Genomic DNA, 16,633 nt, shown 5'->3' on the forward strand with positions numbered 1-16,633 from the left:
ACTCTCTCCGTGACTCCCTTGTCCGCTCCACACTCCCCTCCAGCTCCACCACACCCGGCACTTTTCCCTGCAACCGCAGGAAGTGCTACACCTGCCCCCATACCTCCTCCCTCACCCCCATCCCAGGCCCCAAGAAGACTTTCCACATCAAGCAGATGTTCACCTGCACATCTGCCAATGTGGTATACTGCATCCGCTGTACCCGGTGTGGCTTCCTCTACATCGGGGAAACCAAGCGGAGACTCGGGGACCGCTTTGCAGAACACCTACGCTCGGTTCGCAACAAACAACTGCACTTCCCAGTCGCGAACCATTTCAACTCCCCCTCCCATTCCTCAGACGACATGTCCATCCTGGGCCTCCTGCAGTGCCACAACAATGCCACCCGAAGGTTGCAGGAACAGCAACTCATATTCCGCTTGGGAACCCTGCAGCCCAATGGTATCAATGTGGATTTCACAAGTTTCAAAATCTCCCCTCCCGCTACCGCATCCCAAAACCAGTCCAGCTCGTCCCTGCCTCCCTAACCTGTTCTTCCTCCCACCTATCCCCTCCTCCCACCTCAAGCCGCACCTCCATCTCCTACCGACCAACCTCATCCCGCCCCCTTGACCTGTCCGTCCTCCCTGGACTGACCTATCCCCTTCCTAACTCCCTACCTACACTCACCTTTCCTGGCCCCATCCCCGCCTCTTCGACCTGTTTGTTTCCTCTCCACCTATCCTCTCCTCTATCCCTCTTCTATCCGCCTCCCACTCTCTCCCTATTTATTTCGGAACCCCCTTCCCCTCCCCCTTTTCTGATGAAGGGTCTAGGCCCGAAACGTCAGCCTCTCTGCTGCTCGGCCTGCTGTGTTCATTCAGCCCTGCACCTTGTTGTCTCGGATTCTCCAGCATCTGCAGTTCCTACTATCTCTGATTCTTTGTTACCTATCCTAATTGCCCTCCATTTGAGAGGCTTTCTGGACCATTTCAGAAGGCAGTTAAGAGTCAACCGTCTAACTGTGGGCCTGGAGTCACATATAGTTCAGACCAAGTAAGGACAGCAGATTTTCATCTGGTCCTGTTTTTGTAAGAATAGTTAGTTTTATGGTCAGCACTACCGAGGCTATCTTTCAATTCCAGGTTTCTTTTATTTTAACTCACTTGAGGGATGTGGGTGTCACTGGTTGGGTCAACAAGTATTGCACATCACAAGTTGCCCCTTGAGTAGGTGGTGGGCAGCTGCCTTTTTGAACCACTGCAGTCCACGTGCTGTAGGTTGACTCACAATGCCATTAGGTGTTCTAGGATTTTGACCCAGCGGTAGTGAAGGAACAGTGATATATTTCCAAGTCCGGATGGTGAGTGGCTTGGAGGGGAAAGTGGAGGTGGTTGTGTTCCCATATATCTGTTGCGTTTGTCCTTAATGAACTGGTTGAATAAATTGCAATTTATTTGTAACTGTATTTAAACTTAACCAGCTGTCATGGTGGGATTTGAACCTATTTCCCCCTGGGCCTCAGGATGACTACACTAGTGATATTACCACCATGTCACCATATCTATTCCAATCCTTTCAGCTGTAAAGCCATACTGACTTCAAAGGTTTGTCTTTAGCATATCTCTTCCCAAAGAGAAGTTAGCATTTCAAGCCAGTTATAAAATCAGTTATTTGACCAACAAAGCAGGTCAGTCAGTTAATCGATACCAATACTAGTTCTTCTTTTGGGATTTAGTTACGTTACAGTAAATTGGGTTAAGGACAGATTTAGACCATAAAACTTAATCACAAGGGATTGTGATTCATTGACGATTAATTACTATTCTGTTGCCTCAGGCACCATTGGTAGGACACTTAAACTTTTCAAATGAATATCCAATATCGAGAACAGCCCAGAATTCTCGGCGAGCCTTCCATCTGAGAAATGTTCGTGCTGTTTGTTAATAGAGAGACTGGACATGGCCTTTGATAATAGAATAAGAAACTTGGCACTAAAGGAGTGGCATAAATCTGAAAGCTCTGAAGATACACAACAAGCCAAGTTTGGAGGGCACAATGCGGTTGATATTTCAGATACAAAACTTTCCCGCTGAATTGATGGAGTAGTTTCAGAAGGTCGCAGGACCATTAATACCCCCTGAGCTAATTTTACTGCCTCCAAATTGACAAAACATGCATTTATATAGCGCCTTTAACATTGTTCCATGTTTCAAGGCACTTCACTGGACTGTTATCAAGCAAAGTTTGTTTTGTAAGTCTAATGAGTTATATTTTGAAAAGTAGTTTGTAAAAGAAGAGGAGTGTATTGAGGTAAAAGTGACTTAGAAAGCAAACTCGAGTGCTTAACTTAAAGGAAGTACTGCAAATGCTGGAGATCTGAAACCAAATTAGAAATTGCCGGAGAAACTCATCATTGGAGAGAAAACAGAATTAATGTTTCGAGTCCAATGCAACTCTTTATCGCAACTGTTCTGAAGTTCTGATGAAAAGTCACCAGACTGAAAATGTTAACTCTGTTTTCTTTGCACAGTTGCTGCCAGGCCAGTTTCTCCAACAATTCCTGTTTTTGTTTCAAATTCTAGTACTTAATGCCTTCTCAGCTGAAGACAGAACCGTCAATGGTGCAGCAATTAAAATCTTGGTTGTGCAAGAGATCAGACTGAAAGGAGAAATGAAAAGAACTCAGAGCTGAAAGAAATCAGTTGAGTTAAGGCCATGGAGTGATTTGAAACCGGAGATAAGAATTTTAAAATCCAGGCATTGTTAGATCTCCTTCAGATTGAGCTGTCTCCACGCTAAAACTGGAAAGGAATTGAGTGGAGATAGCAAGAACTGCAGATGCTGGAGTCAGAGATAACAGAAATTTCCCGACCCGAAATGTCAACTTTCCCGCTCCTCTGATGCTGCCTGGCCTGCTGTGTTCCTCCAGCTCCACAAGGAATTGAGTGGAGTTGGGTAGAATTGGAAATGCAGCTACTAAGGGTAAAGCACACTGCCTGGTAAGGAGACGTGATTGATGGCCAACATATCTCACAGACTGGTGGAGAAGGCATGGTAATGAGTAAATAGGTATTTATTCCCAATCAGCTCCAGCAAGTAAATGCTTCAAAGACAGGATGAGCCAAGCTGGACATGTCATAGCAAAAGGGCCTGTTGTGTTATATCTCTCTCATAGCAGATATGAAGTCTACATTTAAGGGGTATGCCCATAATCTCATCATCATATCAAGAAGTGTGACCTAATTCTATAAAGCTCTTAGTCTCCAACATATTGAGCTCTTTTGTAGCATGACATGCTGAGGGAGTCATGCTACAGCATGAAATAACTCCCACAGAGGCTGGGGTACTGTCACCAAGTCACCCTTTATTTACACGTGGAGAGTCCTTGACACTGATCCAGCTCCCTCAGAGCCAGCTCTGAGAGACCAGAATGTCTGACATGCTTGTTCTTATCTGTCAGCCAGGGGTCCCTGATTGGACCAATTGAACAGCCTCAGTGAGAGAACTCATATTCTAAGAGATCCACCTTTCTGACTTCATTACAGTCACTGCAAAGCACATTGAATTGAATGCAAAGAGTGATTGTAATGATGTTTATAAATACCATGAGCTATAATAAAACATCATTGAATTCTTCACAACTATATGTCCCATGTTTCGTCCTTATGTCACAAGAGTAGCACAAGTATCATAGCTTGATTGTTGCAAGTTATCAGAATATCCTGCCTCATCATTACCGGACCAGCACCAGACCATGTTCTGTGGCTTTATCCTGTTAATAGGAACGTGGGAGGAGGAGTAGGCTATTCAGCCCACTAAACTGTTTGACCCACCCTGTGATCCAAAAGGATTATGGCTGATTGAGCACTTAAATGCCTTTTATCCACCCCATCCCTATACCCTGGCACTGGTAATCAGAAATACGTCAATCTCGACCTTAAACATACTCAAAAACTGAGCTTCCACAGCCCTCTGTAGTAGGCAATTCCAAATGTTCAGAAACCTCTAAGTAAAATAATTTATCCTCATTTTGGACCTAGGTGACAACCTCTTATTTTAAATTGTGCCCCCTTGTTCCAGACTCCCCAACCAGAGGAAACATCTTACCCGCATCAACCTTGTCCATCCCTTTAGGTATTTTTTAAGTTTTATTGAAATCGTCTGCATTATTTGAAACTCTGGAGATTACAGGTCCAGTTTGCCCAATATCTCTGCATAGGATGGTCCCATGATTGCAGGAACAAGCCTGGTAAACCTTCGTTGCACTCCTTCAGTGACACTGATATTTTTCCTGAGAGAAGGAGACCAAAACTGCACACTGTAGTCCAGTGAGATCTAGCCAAGTTCCTATATAATTGAAGTAAGACTTCGCTACTCTTGTACTCAAATCCTCTGGTGATCAAGGCCAACATTCCATTAGCCTTCCCAATAGCTTGTTGCACCTACATTTCAGCCTTCAATGACTTATTGAAAGGACAACCAAGTCCCTTTGTACACCTACACTTTCTAACCTCTTACCATTTAAGAATGCTCTGCACATCACTTTCTCTTACCAAAGTGTAGACATTTTTCCACATTATATTCCATTTGCCATGTTTTTTTGCCCATTCACTAAGCCTGTCCAAATCCATCTGAAACTGCCTCACATTTTCCTCACAATACACATTCCCACTTAGCTTTGTATTATCCGCAAATTTGAAAATATTACATTTGGTCCTCACATAAAAATTATTGATGTATATTGTGAACATCCAGGGCCCGAGTACTGATCTTTGCAGTACCTCTCCAGTCACAGTCTGTGAATGTGAGAATGACCAATTTACTCCTATTCTCTGTTTTACATTTGTCAATCCTTATCCATGTCAGTACGTTACCTCCTATACCATGGAATTTTCGAACCAACCTCCTGTGGAGAACTTTATTAAAAGCCTTCTGAAGCTGTAAGTATAACATGGCCATTGGATCTCCTTTATCAATTTTGTTAGTAACATTTTCAAAGAAACTCCAGTAAGTTTCTCACAAATGATTCACTCAATCAGATCATTATCATCCAAGTATCTATTTATCCCACCTTTTATAATAGATTCCAGCATTTTCCCCACTACTGATTTGCAGGTCTGTCGTTCCCTGTTTTATCTCTTGCTCCCTTCTGAAATAGTAGGTGACATTTGCCAATATCCATTCACAGGAACCATTTCAGAATCCATAAAATTTTGGAAAATAATCATCAATGCATCGACTATCTCTGTAGCCATCTCCTTCAACACTCTGGGGTGAAGACCATCAGATCCTGGGAAAATATTAACTTTCAGCCTAATGAATAGCATAATCTTCTTACATATGTTAATTTCTTTCAACTCCTCATACTCCATTCTTGGATTTCTAGTTCTGGGAGATTTCTGGTATCTTTCTCAATGAATACAAACACAAAATGTAAATCCTCCTGACTGTCTGTAATGGACCTACATTTATTTTAGCCAAGCGTTTCCTTTTTATGTACCTACAGAAGCTTTTACGGACCTTGTTTATGGATTTTACTGGATTGCATTGATAATCTATTCTCCCTTTCCTTATCAGTTCCTTGGTCCTCCTTTGTTGTAAACTATAAACCTTCCTATCCCCAGAATTTACGAAATTTCTGCCACGTTTATAGGCATTTTCTTTTAATCTTATTCAGTTCTGAACTTCAGTTGAGAGCCACGGTTGACTGACTTCCTTTGAGATTTTGCACTATAAAGGAATGTATATTTGTTGGAAGTCATGCAGTAGCTCCTTAAAGGCTATCCATTGCCTAAGTACAGTTATGCTTCTTTAATATACTTTCCCAATCCACCTCCTGCAGTGGATACAGCCAGGAGGTCTCCAGGCAGCTTTTGCCTTTGACACCATGCACCTAAGTGCTCAAGGTTTTATGATTTGGGTTATGACACTATGAAGATAAAGGATTTGCTCCATATCAGACAAACCAGATATCGTGAGCCCTCACTGTTTATTGTCGACTGTGTTGAAGGTGATAATAGGGTTCCTTAATTGAAAATAAGAAATAAATATTAAAAGTTTATTGAGTAATATACATTTGCACTGATTAATTCTGGTTTTAACAAAGACTCCTTTCAAAAGGTTTGGCAGTTGTGAATTAAATCCATTGTTCTCTTATCTTGATAGTAGGAACTGCCGATGGTGGAGAATCTGAGATAACAAGGTGTAGAGTTGGATGAACACAGCAAGCCAGGTAACATGGGTCTCGACCCGAAACGTCAGCTTTCCTGCTCCTCTGATGCTGCTTGGCCTGCTGTGTTCATCCAGCTCTACACTTTGTTATCTCTGTTCTCTTACCTTCTCTTGTTGCAGGACTTTAGAAACATAGTCACATTGAAATGCAGGAACTGCTCCTAACAACAATGGTCTCTGCATGTTAAATTGACTAGTTTCTATACAATGTGCTTTGTTTGTTAGTCCCGTTCTTCTCTGAAATATGAAATCCAATGCTTGACTTTGACAGATACTTCCATCTCAAGACCCATTGATTTCTTAATGTAGCATTTATAAAGTAGCTAGACCGGGAGAGAAAGGAAGACCTGAATTTATACTGCACCTTTCACAACCTTGGGATGTTCCAAAGCATTCTACAGCGAATTAAATGTCTATGAAACATCGGGCCAGAATGGAGTCAGGAACCCAATGCCTGGATGAGATTCTGTGCCACCGTTGCATCAGTGACATGATGCTCCTTAGAAACGCTGCATTGCACAAGAGATAAGCTCAAGCTCTACTCAGTTGCAGCAAGAATCTTCAGGATGCAGGAGTTGTATGCTTTGTGCTTCTGTCAAAGGCAGATGGCAGCATTAAAGTAGACTGGTCACTGCCTTGCTGATTAAAAGCAAATATTGAGTGTAGGAGACAACAAGGTGCAGGGCTGGATGAACACAGCAGGCCAAGCAGCATCATAGGAGCAGAGAGGCTGACGTTTCGGGCCTAGACCCTTCATCAGGTTGGGAGGTCATGTTGTGGCTATGCAGGACATTGGATAGGCCATTTTTGGAATACAACGTTCATATCGGGTCTCCCTGCTATAGGAAAGATGTTGCTAAACCTGAAAGGATTCAGAAAAGATTTACAAGGATTTTGCCAGGATTGGAAGTTTTGAGCCATAGGACGAGGCTGGATAGGCTGGGGTTAACTTCCCTGGAATATCGTGGCTAAGGGGTGACCATATAGAAGTGTATAAAATCATGAGGGGCATGGATAGGGTGAATAGATAGGTCTTTTCCCCAGGGTAGGGAAGTCCAAAACTAGACAGCAGAGGTTTAAGATGAGAGAGGAAAGCTTTCAAAGACTCCTAAGGGGCAACTTTTTCACGCAGAGGGTGGTGTATGTATGGAATGAGCTGACAGAGGAAGTAGTGGAGGCTGGTACAATTACAACATTTAAAAGGCATCTGGATGGGACATGAGTAGAAAGGGTTTAGAGGGATATGGGCCAAATGCTGACAAATGGGACCAGATTAATTTAGGATATCTGGTTGGCATGGATGAAGTGAACCGAAGGGTCTGTTTCCCTGCTGTAAATCTCTATGACTGTATGATTCTAAGCAACTCCTTAGAAGAGTAGCAGTATTAAGGAGAAGAAGAATGGCCATGCAGCCAGAATAAAGATAATGTGCTTCATCTTGTATAAGGTTGCTCATGAGCTGACACTACTCATCAATCGAAAACAAAACATTTGGATAATAGACCTGGCAACTGGGCTCTGGCATGCACTAGAATGTCCAGGTGACCAATTGTAAACCCCAACAACAACATTCCAGGACAATGACGAGCTCCTCTACAAGAATAATAAGCCCTTATTCAGAGAGCAACCAGATTCCCCGCTCTCCATCTCCACCCTCCATCTAAAAATCGCAGTGAAATTCAGGCACCTTGAGATGCAGACCTCCAGGAATGCAAATTTTAAGCCCCGCGCACAGCCAATTTGTGCACAATATGATCCCATAAACAGTGATACAATGATGTTCAGATAGTCACTTATGGTAATGTTGGTTGAAGGATTGATATTGGTCTGGTTTCCCGGGAGAATCTACCTACTGTTCTACAGTCAATGGGTAAACTCAGTTAAATCATCAGCCAAGAGGTAGAGGCTTTCCTGACTTATATGGATTAGATCTGTTATAGTCAGGCCTGAGGCAAGGCCCAACAGGGTAATATGCGACAATAAAACTATTGGTAGTGGGCTAATGCATTTTAATTAAAACTAGCATTTTAATAGCCTGGAATGCCCAGGCAATAAACTTTATGCTATAGTTCCTGTATAGGGCTGGCTATAAAACATCTTCAGAATTCAAAAGCTTCACTGGAATGTGGTTTCAAATCAAGATTGAACTGTTCAATTTGCAAAAGCTTTTAAACAGTCTATCGCTCACTTTCTAAAGGAAGTGAAATCATTGCTAGATTAACATTCTACACCAGGGAGATGTTAGAAGTGGGAATGCTGAGTCATCGAAACAGAGATAGTAGGAACTGCAGATGCTGGAGAATCTGAGATAACAAGGTGTAGAGCTGGATGAACACAGCAGGAAGGCTGACGTTTCGGGCCTAGACCCTTCTTCAGAAACGTCAGCCTTCCTGCTCCTCTGATGCTGCTTGGCCTGCTGTGTTCATCCAGCTCTATACCTTGTTATCTCATCGAAACAGGTCTGGACCACTCAACCCATTTGAGCCTGTTCTGCCCAGTGATTTGTATCTCATTCCATTTTGATTATCTTTGACCTCTTGATCTTTTGAAGCCTTTTCCAAACAAAACTGTGTTATTTCACTTTGAGTGAAATCTTATGTTTGCCTCAGAATAGGTAATTAATGCAGATTTTGCAGTATCGCTCATACCTTGAGATCAAATAGGACCTTCTCACTCCTGACAAACAACTGTCCATCTCTCCATCTATCTATCCCTCAGGAAAGAAAAAGATTATGTAAATAGACAGTGCAAAGATTGATTCAAACAAACATGTGCAAACTCATTTAGAAGGCTGGAGATGTGTTTCTGACAGAATTAACTCAAAATGAGACTCATTAACTCATTTTTTTTTCACCAGAAATGCCTGCCTGAGATTTGACAGGCTGGTATTGAATTGAATCCCTTGATGTTTGCATTGTTTTGAACAAACAAAGCTGAGGGCCTTTTCTGAAGAAGGGTCTAGACCCGAAACATCAACCTTCCTGCTCCTCTGATGCTGCTTGGCCTGCTGTGTTCATCCAGTTCTACACTTTGTTATCTTAAGGCCTGTTCTGTCCTCACATCATGGGGAGGAGAGTCAGCAGACACCTGTCCTGCCATTACAGCCAGTGTCAGATTTGTAGTGTGAAGACCTATCTTATAGAACATACAGAACAATGGCGACATTACTGATCGAACACCCATTCTCCCCCGTGTACCTTGGCCACCTCCAGATATTTCTCTCTTACAAGTGAGCAGCAAGTTTGAGCACAGCCAAACAGGCCGTAAATTAATATCTAAAACTACCCACAATCGTTGTGGGTGAGGAGAGTAAATTGATTGAGCTGACGAGCTCTTTGATGTAGCTGAAGGGATCCATGAAGAAAATCAAGAGTAATTAGTTAGATACAGTAACTCAAGGAACTCAGTGCTCGTCTCAGAATATGAACGGTTATTAAATGTCACCTGCAGAAATTATTCATTCAGTGACAGTAATAAATGTAAGTTAACATTTTATCCTAATATTTAAACAAGCACGAGAATGATCTTTCTCACCCTGTTCACTGGCTACCACAAGAGTTTAATTATTCTCCTTCCCCTCACCCCCACAAGACATTACCACCTCCCATTCCCTATATTTTTAGGCACCTTGACAAAGTTGAACGTGATTTTTCGACATTCCTTCCACCCGAGAGCACTGAGATGGGAGTACTGATAGATTTCAAGGCACCGTGCATGTACCTGTCTCACCCTCTTTCCATAGCCTCGTGGTGTTATTGCTAGACTATTAATCCAGGTAATGTTCTGGGGCCTAGGTTTAAATCCTGCCATGGCAGACGCCCGGATTTTGAATTTAGAATTTAGAATCCCTACAGTGTGGAAACAGGCCCTTCGAACCAACATGCCCACACAGAGCCATACCCCTATAACCCTATAACACACACATCCCTGAACACTATGGGCAATTTAGCATGGCCTATGCACCTACCCTGCACATTTTTGGACTGTGGGAGGAAACCGGAGCACCCGGAGGAAACCCGCGCAGACACAGGGAGAATGTGCAACCTCCACACAGACAGTTGCCCGAGGCTGAAATTGAACCTGGGTCCCTGGTGCTGTGAGGCAGCAGTGCTAACCACTGAGCCATTGAGCCACCGTTCCACCCTAAAATTTAATAAAATTTCAGAATGTAGTTAAGGGTTGAATGATGACTGTGAAGCCACTGTTGACAATACCCACCTGGTTCACTGATGTCCTGCTGTTTTTACCTGGATGCAGATTGACCCTTGCAGATTGCTGATGTCTGCATCTGAACATGACCTCCAGCCTGTATTTGCACCATTAGAAAATTTGAACATATTACATTCTGCCCCTCCCTCTAGGTAACTAATATCAATAGTAAATAATTGAAGCCCTAGAACTAGTCCTTGTGAAAAAGACCCATTCATCATAACAGCATCATAGGAGCAGAGAGGCTGACGTTTCGGGCCTAGACCCTTCATCAGAACAGGGGGAGGGGAAGGGGTTTCTGAAATAAATAGGGAGAGAGTGGGAGGCGGATAGAAGAGGGATAGAGGAGAGGATAGGTGGAGAGGAAACAAACAAGTCGAAGAGGCGGGGATGGAGCCAGTAAAGGTGAGTGTAGGTAGGGAGTTAGGCCTGCTGTGTTCATCCAGCCCTGCACCTTGTTGTCTCGGATTCTCCAGCATCTGCAGTTCCTACTATCTCCCATTCATCATAACTCTTGGTCTTCTGTGTGTCAACCAATTGCCAATCCATGAAATTACATTATCTGACTACCTTGAGTTCTTATCTTGTGCAATGACCTTTTATGTGGCACTTTGTTACATACCCTCTGGAGGTACAAATACTCTACATCTTCCAAATAAAAACCGAAAGAACTGCGGATGCTGTAAATCAGGAACAAAAACAGAAGTTGCTGGAAAAGCTCAGCAGGTCTGGCAGCATCTGTGAAGAAAACATCAGAGTTAACGTTTTGGATCCGGTGACCCTTCTTCAGAACTTAGGGGTCTCGCTATGAGGCAACAGCATTTATGTTGCACCTTCAGTGTGGTAAGGTGTCTCACCGGAGCTGTAGCAAAAAAATGCTTTGACATTGGGCCACAGAAGGAAATATCAGGAAAGGTGACCAAAAGATTAGTCAAAGAGTGGTATGTGCTATGTGGTCAGCAAGGAATCTTTACTGATGTAGCAATGCTTATGTTATCCCTTCTTAAAAAAAGGCAACCAGGATGCAACATCTGGGCTAAGACAGAGTCTGAGAGTTTTATCTCCTCAGGTTACATGTTATGATGCAATGATGATATCATGAGCATGTCTCTTAAAAGAATGCTGATAAATTGTGTCTCTTAAAGGTATACTGACAGACTTTTAAAGGAAGTGGCTGCCGAGATAGTGGAGGCAATGGTTGTAATATTCCAGAACTCATTGGATTTCAGGAGGGTTCTAGCAAAATGGATAACCATCGATACGACGATCCTGTTCAAGAAGGGTAGGGGACAGAAAGCAGGACACTATAGGCCAGTTAGCCTAGCATCTGTCATTGGGGAAAATGCTAGAGTCTATTATTAAGGGAAAAAATAGTAAAACTCAATGCAATTAAACAGGGTCAAAATGGGTTTGTGAAAGGGAACTCATGTTTGACAAATTTGCTAGAGTCCTTGAGGATAGAACAAGCAGAGTTTGCTAAAAGGGGCCTGGTAGATGTAGTGTATCTGGATTTCCAGAGGCTGTGTGACAAGGCACAACATAAAAGATTATTGCACAAGTTAGGAACTCAAGGTATTCAACTAATGGATTGGCGATTGGTTAACACACGGAAGACTGAGAATCATGATTAATGAGCATTTTTCAGGTTAGAAAGACATAACTGGCAGAGTTCCACAAGGATCAGTCCTAGGGCTTCAGTTATTTACTATCTATACCAATGACTTGTAGGAGGGGCAGAATGTAATGTAGTCAGATTTGCTCATGATACAAAAATAGGTTGGAGGTCATGTTCTGATGAGGACATCAGCAATCTGCAAGGGCATATTGACAGGCTGAGTGAGTGGGCAAAAGCTTGGCAGATGGAGTTTATTGTAGGAAAGTGTGAGGTTATATATTTTCGTAGGAAGGATCAAAAAGTTCTACAATTATTTAACTGGAGAGCAACTTCAAAAATCTGCAGCACAGAGGGATCTGGGTATTCTTGTGCATAAAATAACTTTGAATGGACATGCAGCAAGTCATTAAGAAGACAAATAGAATGTTAACCTTTATTGCTAAGGGTTTCAAGTTAAAAGAAAGGGAAATTTTCTTGTAACTGTTCAGGGTATTGGTGAGGGTGTACCTGGAATACCATGCATAGTTTTGGTTCCAATATTTAAGAAAGGCTGGTATTGGAGGCAGTTTAAAAGAGATTCACTCAACTGACTCCTGGGATGAAGAGGTTGATTACCAATAATGGCTAAACAGGTTATACCTTTACTCATTTGAGTTTAGAAAATTGAAATATTATTGATGCATGATAAGGTAAAGGTTGAGAAGATGTTTCCCCTTGTGGGAAATCTCAAACTAGTGGTCACATTTACAAAATAAGGGGAGATTCATTTAAAAGTTATTTGCAAAGGAATTTCTTATCCCAGATAGCAGTGAATGCCTGAAATTCTCTACCCTAGAGACTTGTGGAGGCTGTGTCACAAAAGTAGTTAAAGAGGCAGTATGATGTTTCAGTGGTTAGTGCTGCTGCACCAGGGACCCAGGTTCGATTCCACCCTTGGGTGACAGACTGTGAGGAATTTGCACATTCTCCCTGTGTCTGCGTGTCTTCCTCTGGATGCTCTGGTTTCCTCCTACAAGAATTGAGGTTAGGTGGATTGGCTATGATAAATTGCCATGTGGTGTGCAAGGATATGCAGGCTGGGTGGATTAGCCATGGAAAATGCAGGGATAGGGTAGGGGGGTGGATCTGGGTGGTGTACTTTTTGGAGGGCTGATGTGGATTTGATGTGCTGAATGGCCACTGTTGGAATTCTATAAGGAGGTAGATAGGTTTGTAAAATATCAGCTGTGAGGAGCTAACAGGAAAGAGGAATTGAGGCTTGGGCAGATCAACCATGGCCTTATTAAATGACAAGGCAAGTTTGAAGGGCTAAACAATTTACTCTGCTCCTGTTTCTCATGTACTGACAGCATGATGTAGCACAGCTGAAAGCATCATGAGGGGTGATGAGGAATGGCAAAATAGATGTTTGGGAAGGAATTCCAGAGCCTTAGGGTCCTGTTAGCTGAAGACATGACTGCCTAATGGTGATGGAATTAAAATGAGGAATGCTGAATGGACCAGCATTGGTTGAGCACTGATATTTTATGGTTGGAGGAGATTACAGAGATAGAGAGGGGCAAAACCATGGCGAGATCTGAAAATGAAAGTGCGATGTTTAAAATCAAGGCTTTTCTTGACCATAGCCAGCAAGCACGGAGCTACATTTGGTGTGAACCAGGATGTGGGGAAAAGAATTTCTGGAGACCTCAAACTCCAGAGGATCTGTCAAGATCATAATTAAGTACTGTTCAGCCAGAAACACAATACACAGTGTTCCAGAGAATCCATCAGAGAAGTGTACCTAAAGGTTCAAAAATCAAACTATAAACCTCAATCTCAACCAAACTAGACAATAGTGAGACATATTGGATATGGCTTGCAGCCGAATATAAAATGCTGCAATTTACTTTGATGAGTACCTAAGCTAAAAATCCCTTTGGAACCCTTCTGGAATTTTTAATGAGCAAACTAAGGTCAGGGTCTTTCAGCTCAATGATTAAAATGTCCTGACCCTCGGCTTGTTAATGTCTGTTATAAATGAATCCAGTGAGAGGGAGGGTGCGTGTCCAATTGTGCTGTGGTGTCATGGAAGATTCAATCAATTCTTAAAGGTCACAGATGTCTTAGAATGTCATTATTTTATGTGAAAGTTTGATTTAACTTTGCTTTTCACGAAGTTCGACCACGCAAAGGACTTTACTTAAAATCTCGAGAATAAAATCCTGGGATTCACAACATCATTCCTTTGAATCCAGCATTCCTGTTCAACAATGTCTGCTAATCAGATACTGATACTCCATCTGATGCAAGACTCCTACATATCTGACATGTGGCTGTGTGTCTGAAACAGGCCCTGGACTTGGGATAGATGCCGTAACTAGACCCCAGCACTTAGTATTTAGCTGGAGTATGATTGACTCAAAATGTCCCTGCGAGGAACCCCAGTGAACCACTTGGTTTTCTGGTTAACAAGGGATAGGGAAATAAATACTAGTCTTCTCAGATCAATACATCCACAGTACTGATTAAAACGTGAAAGGTGTTCCAAAGTCACATCTTGCTGCATTTGCTCCACATGTGGTTCTGTAAACATCGCCTTGGTTCTATTACCTTCTTGGTAATTTTCTGGCCGATGAGCTGATCTGGTACCTTCCATAGTACCAACTGCTGTGAGCCCTACAGCGTATGGAGACACCCTCAGATTCCTCCCAGTCTATTTGACACCCGAACATGAAGTGCTGATCAATCAATCTGGAGTTACAAAATTTTGGGCATCAATCGGTGAAGTATCTGACATACCGGATAAGAGAAGAAATCATGCCATTCAAAGGTTGCAGCTAATCACAGAGGAATAAATTCATTGAGGAGTGTCACTGATCAATGATCTAGTCCCTGATCTGTCCTTGCATTAGTTCAATGTGCGTACAAATAAGAAAACACTAACAGCTCTTAAAAAGAGAGAGAGAGAGTGCAGAAATGATTTACAAGAGTGATTCCAGGAATGAGAAACTTCAGCAATCAGAATGGATTGAAGAAGCTGAGATTGTTTTGCACTGGGGAGAAAAATGCTAAGAAGAGATTTGATAGAGGTTTTCGAAATCATGAGCGGACTGGATAGAGTAAATCAAGAGAAGCTGTTCCCACTCATAAGGGAAGCAAGATCAAAGGGGCATAGGTGTAAAGTAATCTGCAAATAAAACAAGGATGATCAAAGATAAATTTTTTCACACAGCAAGTAGTTAGGGTCTGGAATGCACTACCTGGAAATGTGGTGGAAGCAGGTTCATTTAAAGCATTCAGGAGGGGCATTGGGTTATTATTCAGATACAAATACTGTGCAGGGTTATGGAGATAAAGGAGAAGATTGGCACTAGGTAATAGAACTGGTGTGGCCATGATGGGCCGAATGGCCTCCCGCTGTGTTGTAGCAATTCTGTGATTCCAGCATCATGTGTGACTTCCCAGTCCTGGTTGTCCCGAGAAGCTGAACCGGAAGGAGTGAGCAGCACCCAGCAGCAGCCAGCCCACTGTAACTAGTGAGAGTAGCTGGGTCATTCAGTGTGAAGCTGGTGTGTATGCTCACATTTGACTTCAATTCCACATACAGGAGAAGGCAAAAAAAAAATCCCTATCAGCCAGAAAGTGCGAATGAAGCCTGGAAACCAGAGATATTTAAGAAATAAATAGATGCTGGGATTTTGCAGAACTAATATAAAACAATCCCCTACACTTCCTTCATTGGGACCATTCAGGCCCGTGCTTTCAGTGCAGATGGTCTATTGAATGCAGCATGCTGCATATTCATTCAGCCATTTAATAAGCCATTTTCAAAATAAAACAAAAGAGAAATGCATTGACAACCTCATGACATCCTAAACTGGTTTGCCACTGATGCAGTATATTTGAAGTGCAGTCGCTGTTGTAAATGTTTAAATATTTAATGCGAATCTTGTGTTGTCGGGATGGTTGAATCTCAGCATATGACCCTGTAGCTAATTATTAACTTCTCCCCCACCGTTCCCTGTGTTTTCTTACAGATATCACAGATGACAGTCCCTCGGATAAGAAAGGTCCGCTGCACACCGGTGTGGTAGTGGGCATTGTGCTGGCAGTTATTGTCATCGCTGTCATTATTCTGGGCATCATCTACATTAGCAGTCATCCCCTGTCTCCCGCTGCCTTATTTTTTATTGAGGTGAGCTGCAATTTCTTTTATGATACCAATTAAAATGAAATGGATACATATCTGTTGGCAGGGTTGGAGGGTTTGAGCAATAGAGAGAGGCTGAATAGGCCAGGGCTATTTTCTCTGGCGCGTTGGAGGCTGAGGGGTGACCTCATAGAAGTTTATAAAATGATGAGGGATATGTATAGGGTAAATAGACAAGGTCTTTTCCTGAGGGTAGGGGAGTCCCAAAGGGCACAGGTTTAAGGTGAGAGGGGAAAGATTTAAAAGGGACCTAAGGGGTAACTTTTTCACAGAGAGGGTGATGCATGTAGGGAATGAACTGCTGGAGGAAGTGGTGGAGGTTGGTACAATTACAACATTTAAAAGGAGTCTGGATGGGCACATGAATAGGAAAGGTTGACAGGGATATGGGCCAAATGCTGGTA

At 42.6% G+C, this 16,633-nt stretch overlaps 1 protein-coding gene across 1 annotated transcript in view; it reads left to right on the plus strand.

Annotated features, from left to right (window-relative positions):
• The window catches only part of LOC109935240 (plexin domain-containing protein 1-like), a 268,940-nt gene that overhangs the window by 230,635 nt on the left and 21,672 nt on the right, over positions 1-16,633 (plus strand). Inside the window, exon 13 of the mRNA XM_048614603.1 lies at positions 16,057-16,214. Within this exon, the coding sequence (XP_048470560.1) occupies positions 16,057-16,214 (158 nt within the window). The remainder of the gene's footprint in view (positions 1-16,056; positions 16,215-16,633) is intronic.

This window comes from Rhincodon typus, chromosome 30, assembly GCF_021869965.1.
Source record: "Rhincodon typus isolate 14 chromosome 30, sRhiTyp1.1, whole genome shotgun sequence".
NCBI classification, from domain to species: Eukaryota; Metazoa; Chordata; class Chondrichthyes; order Orectolobiformes; family Rhincodontidae; genus Rhincodon; species Rhincodon typus.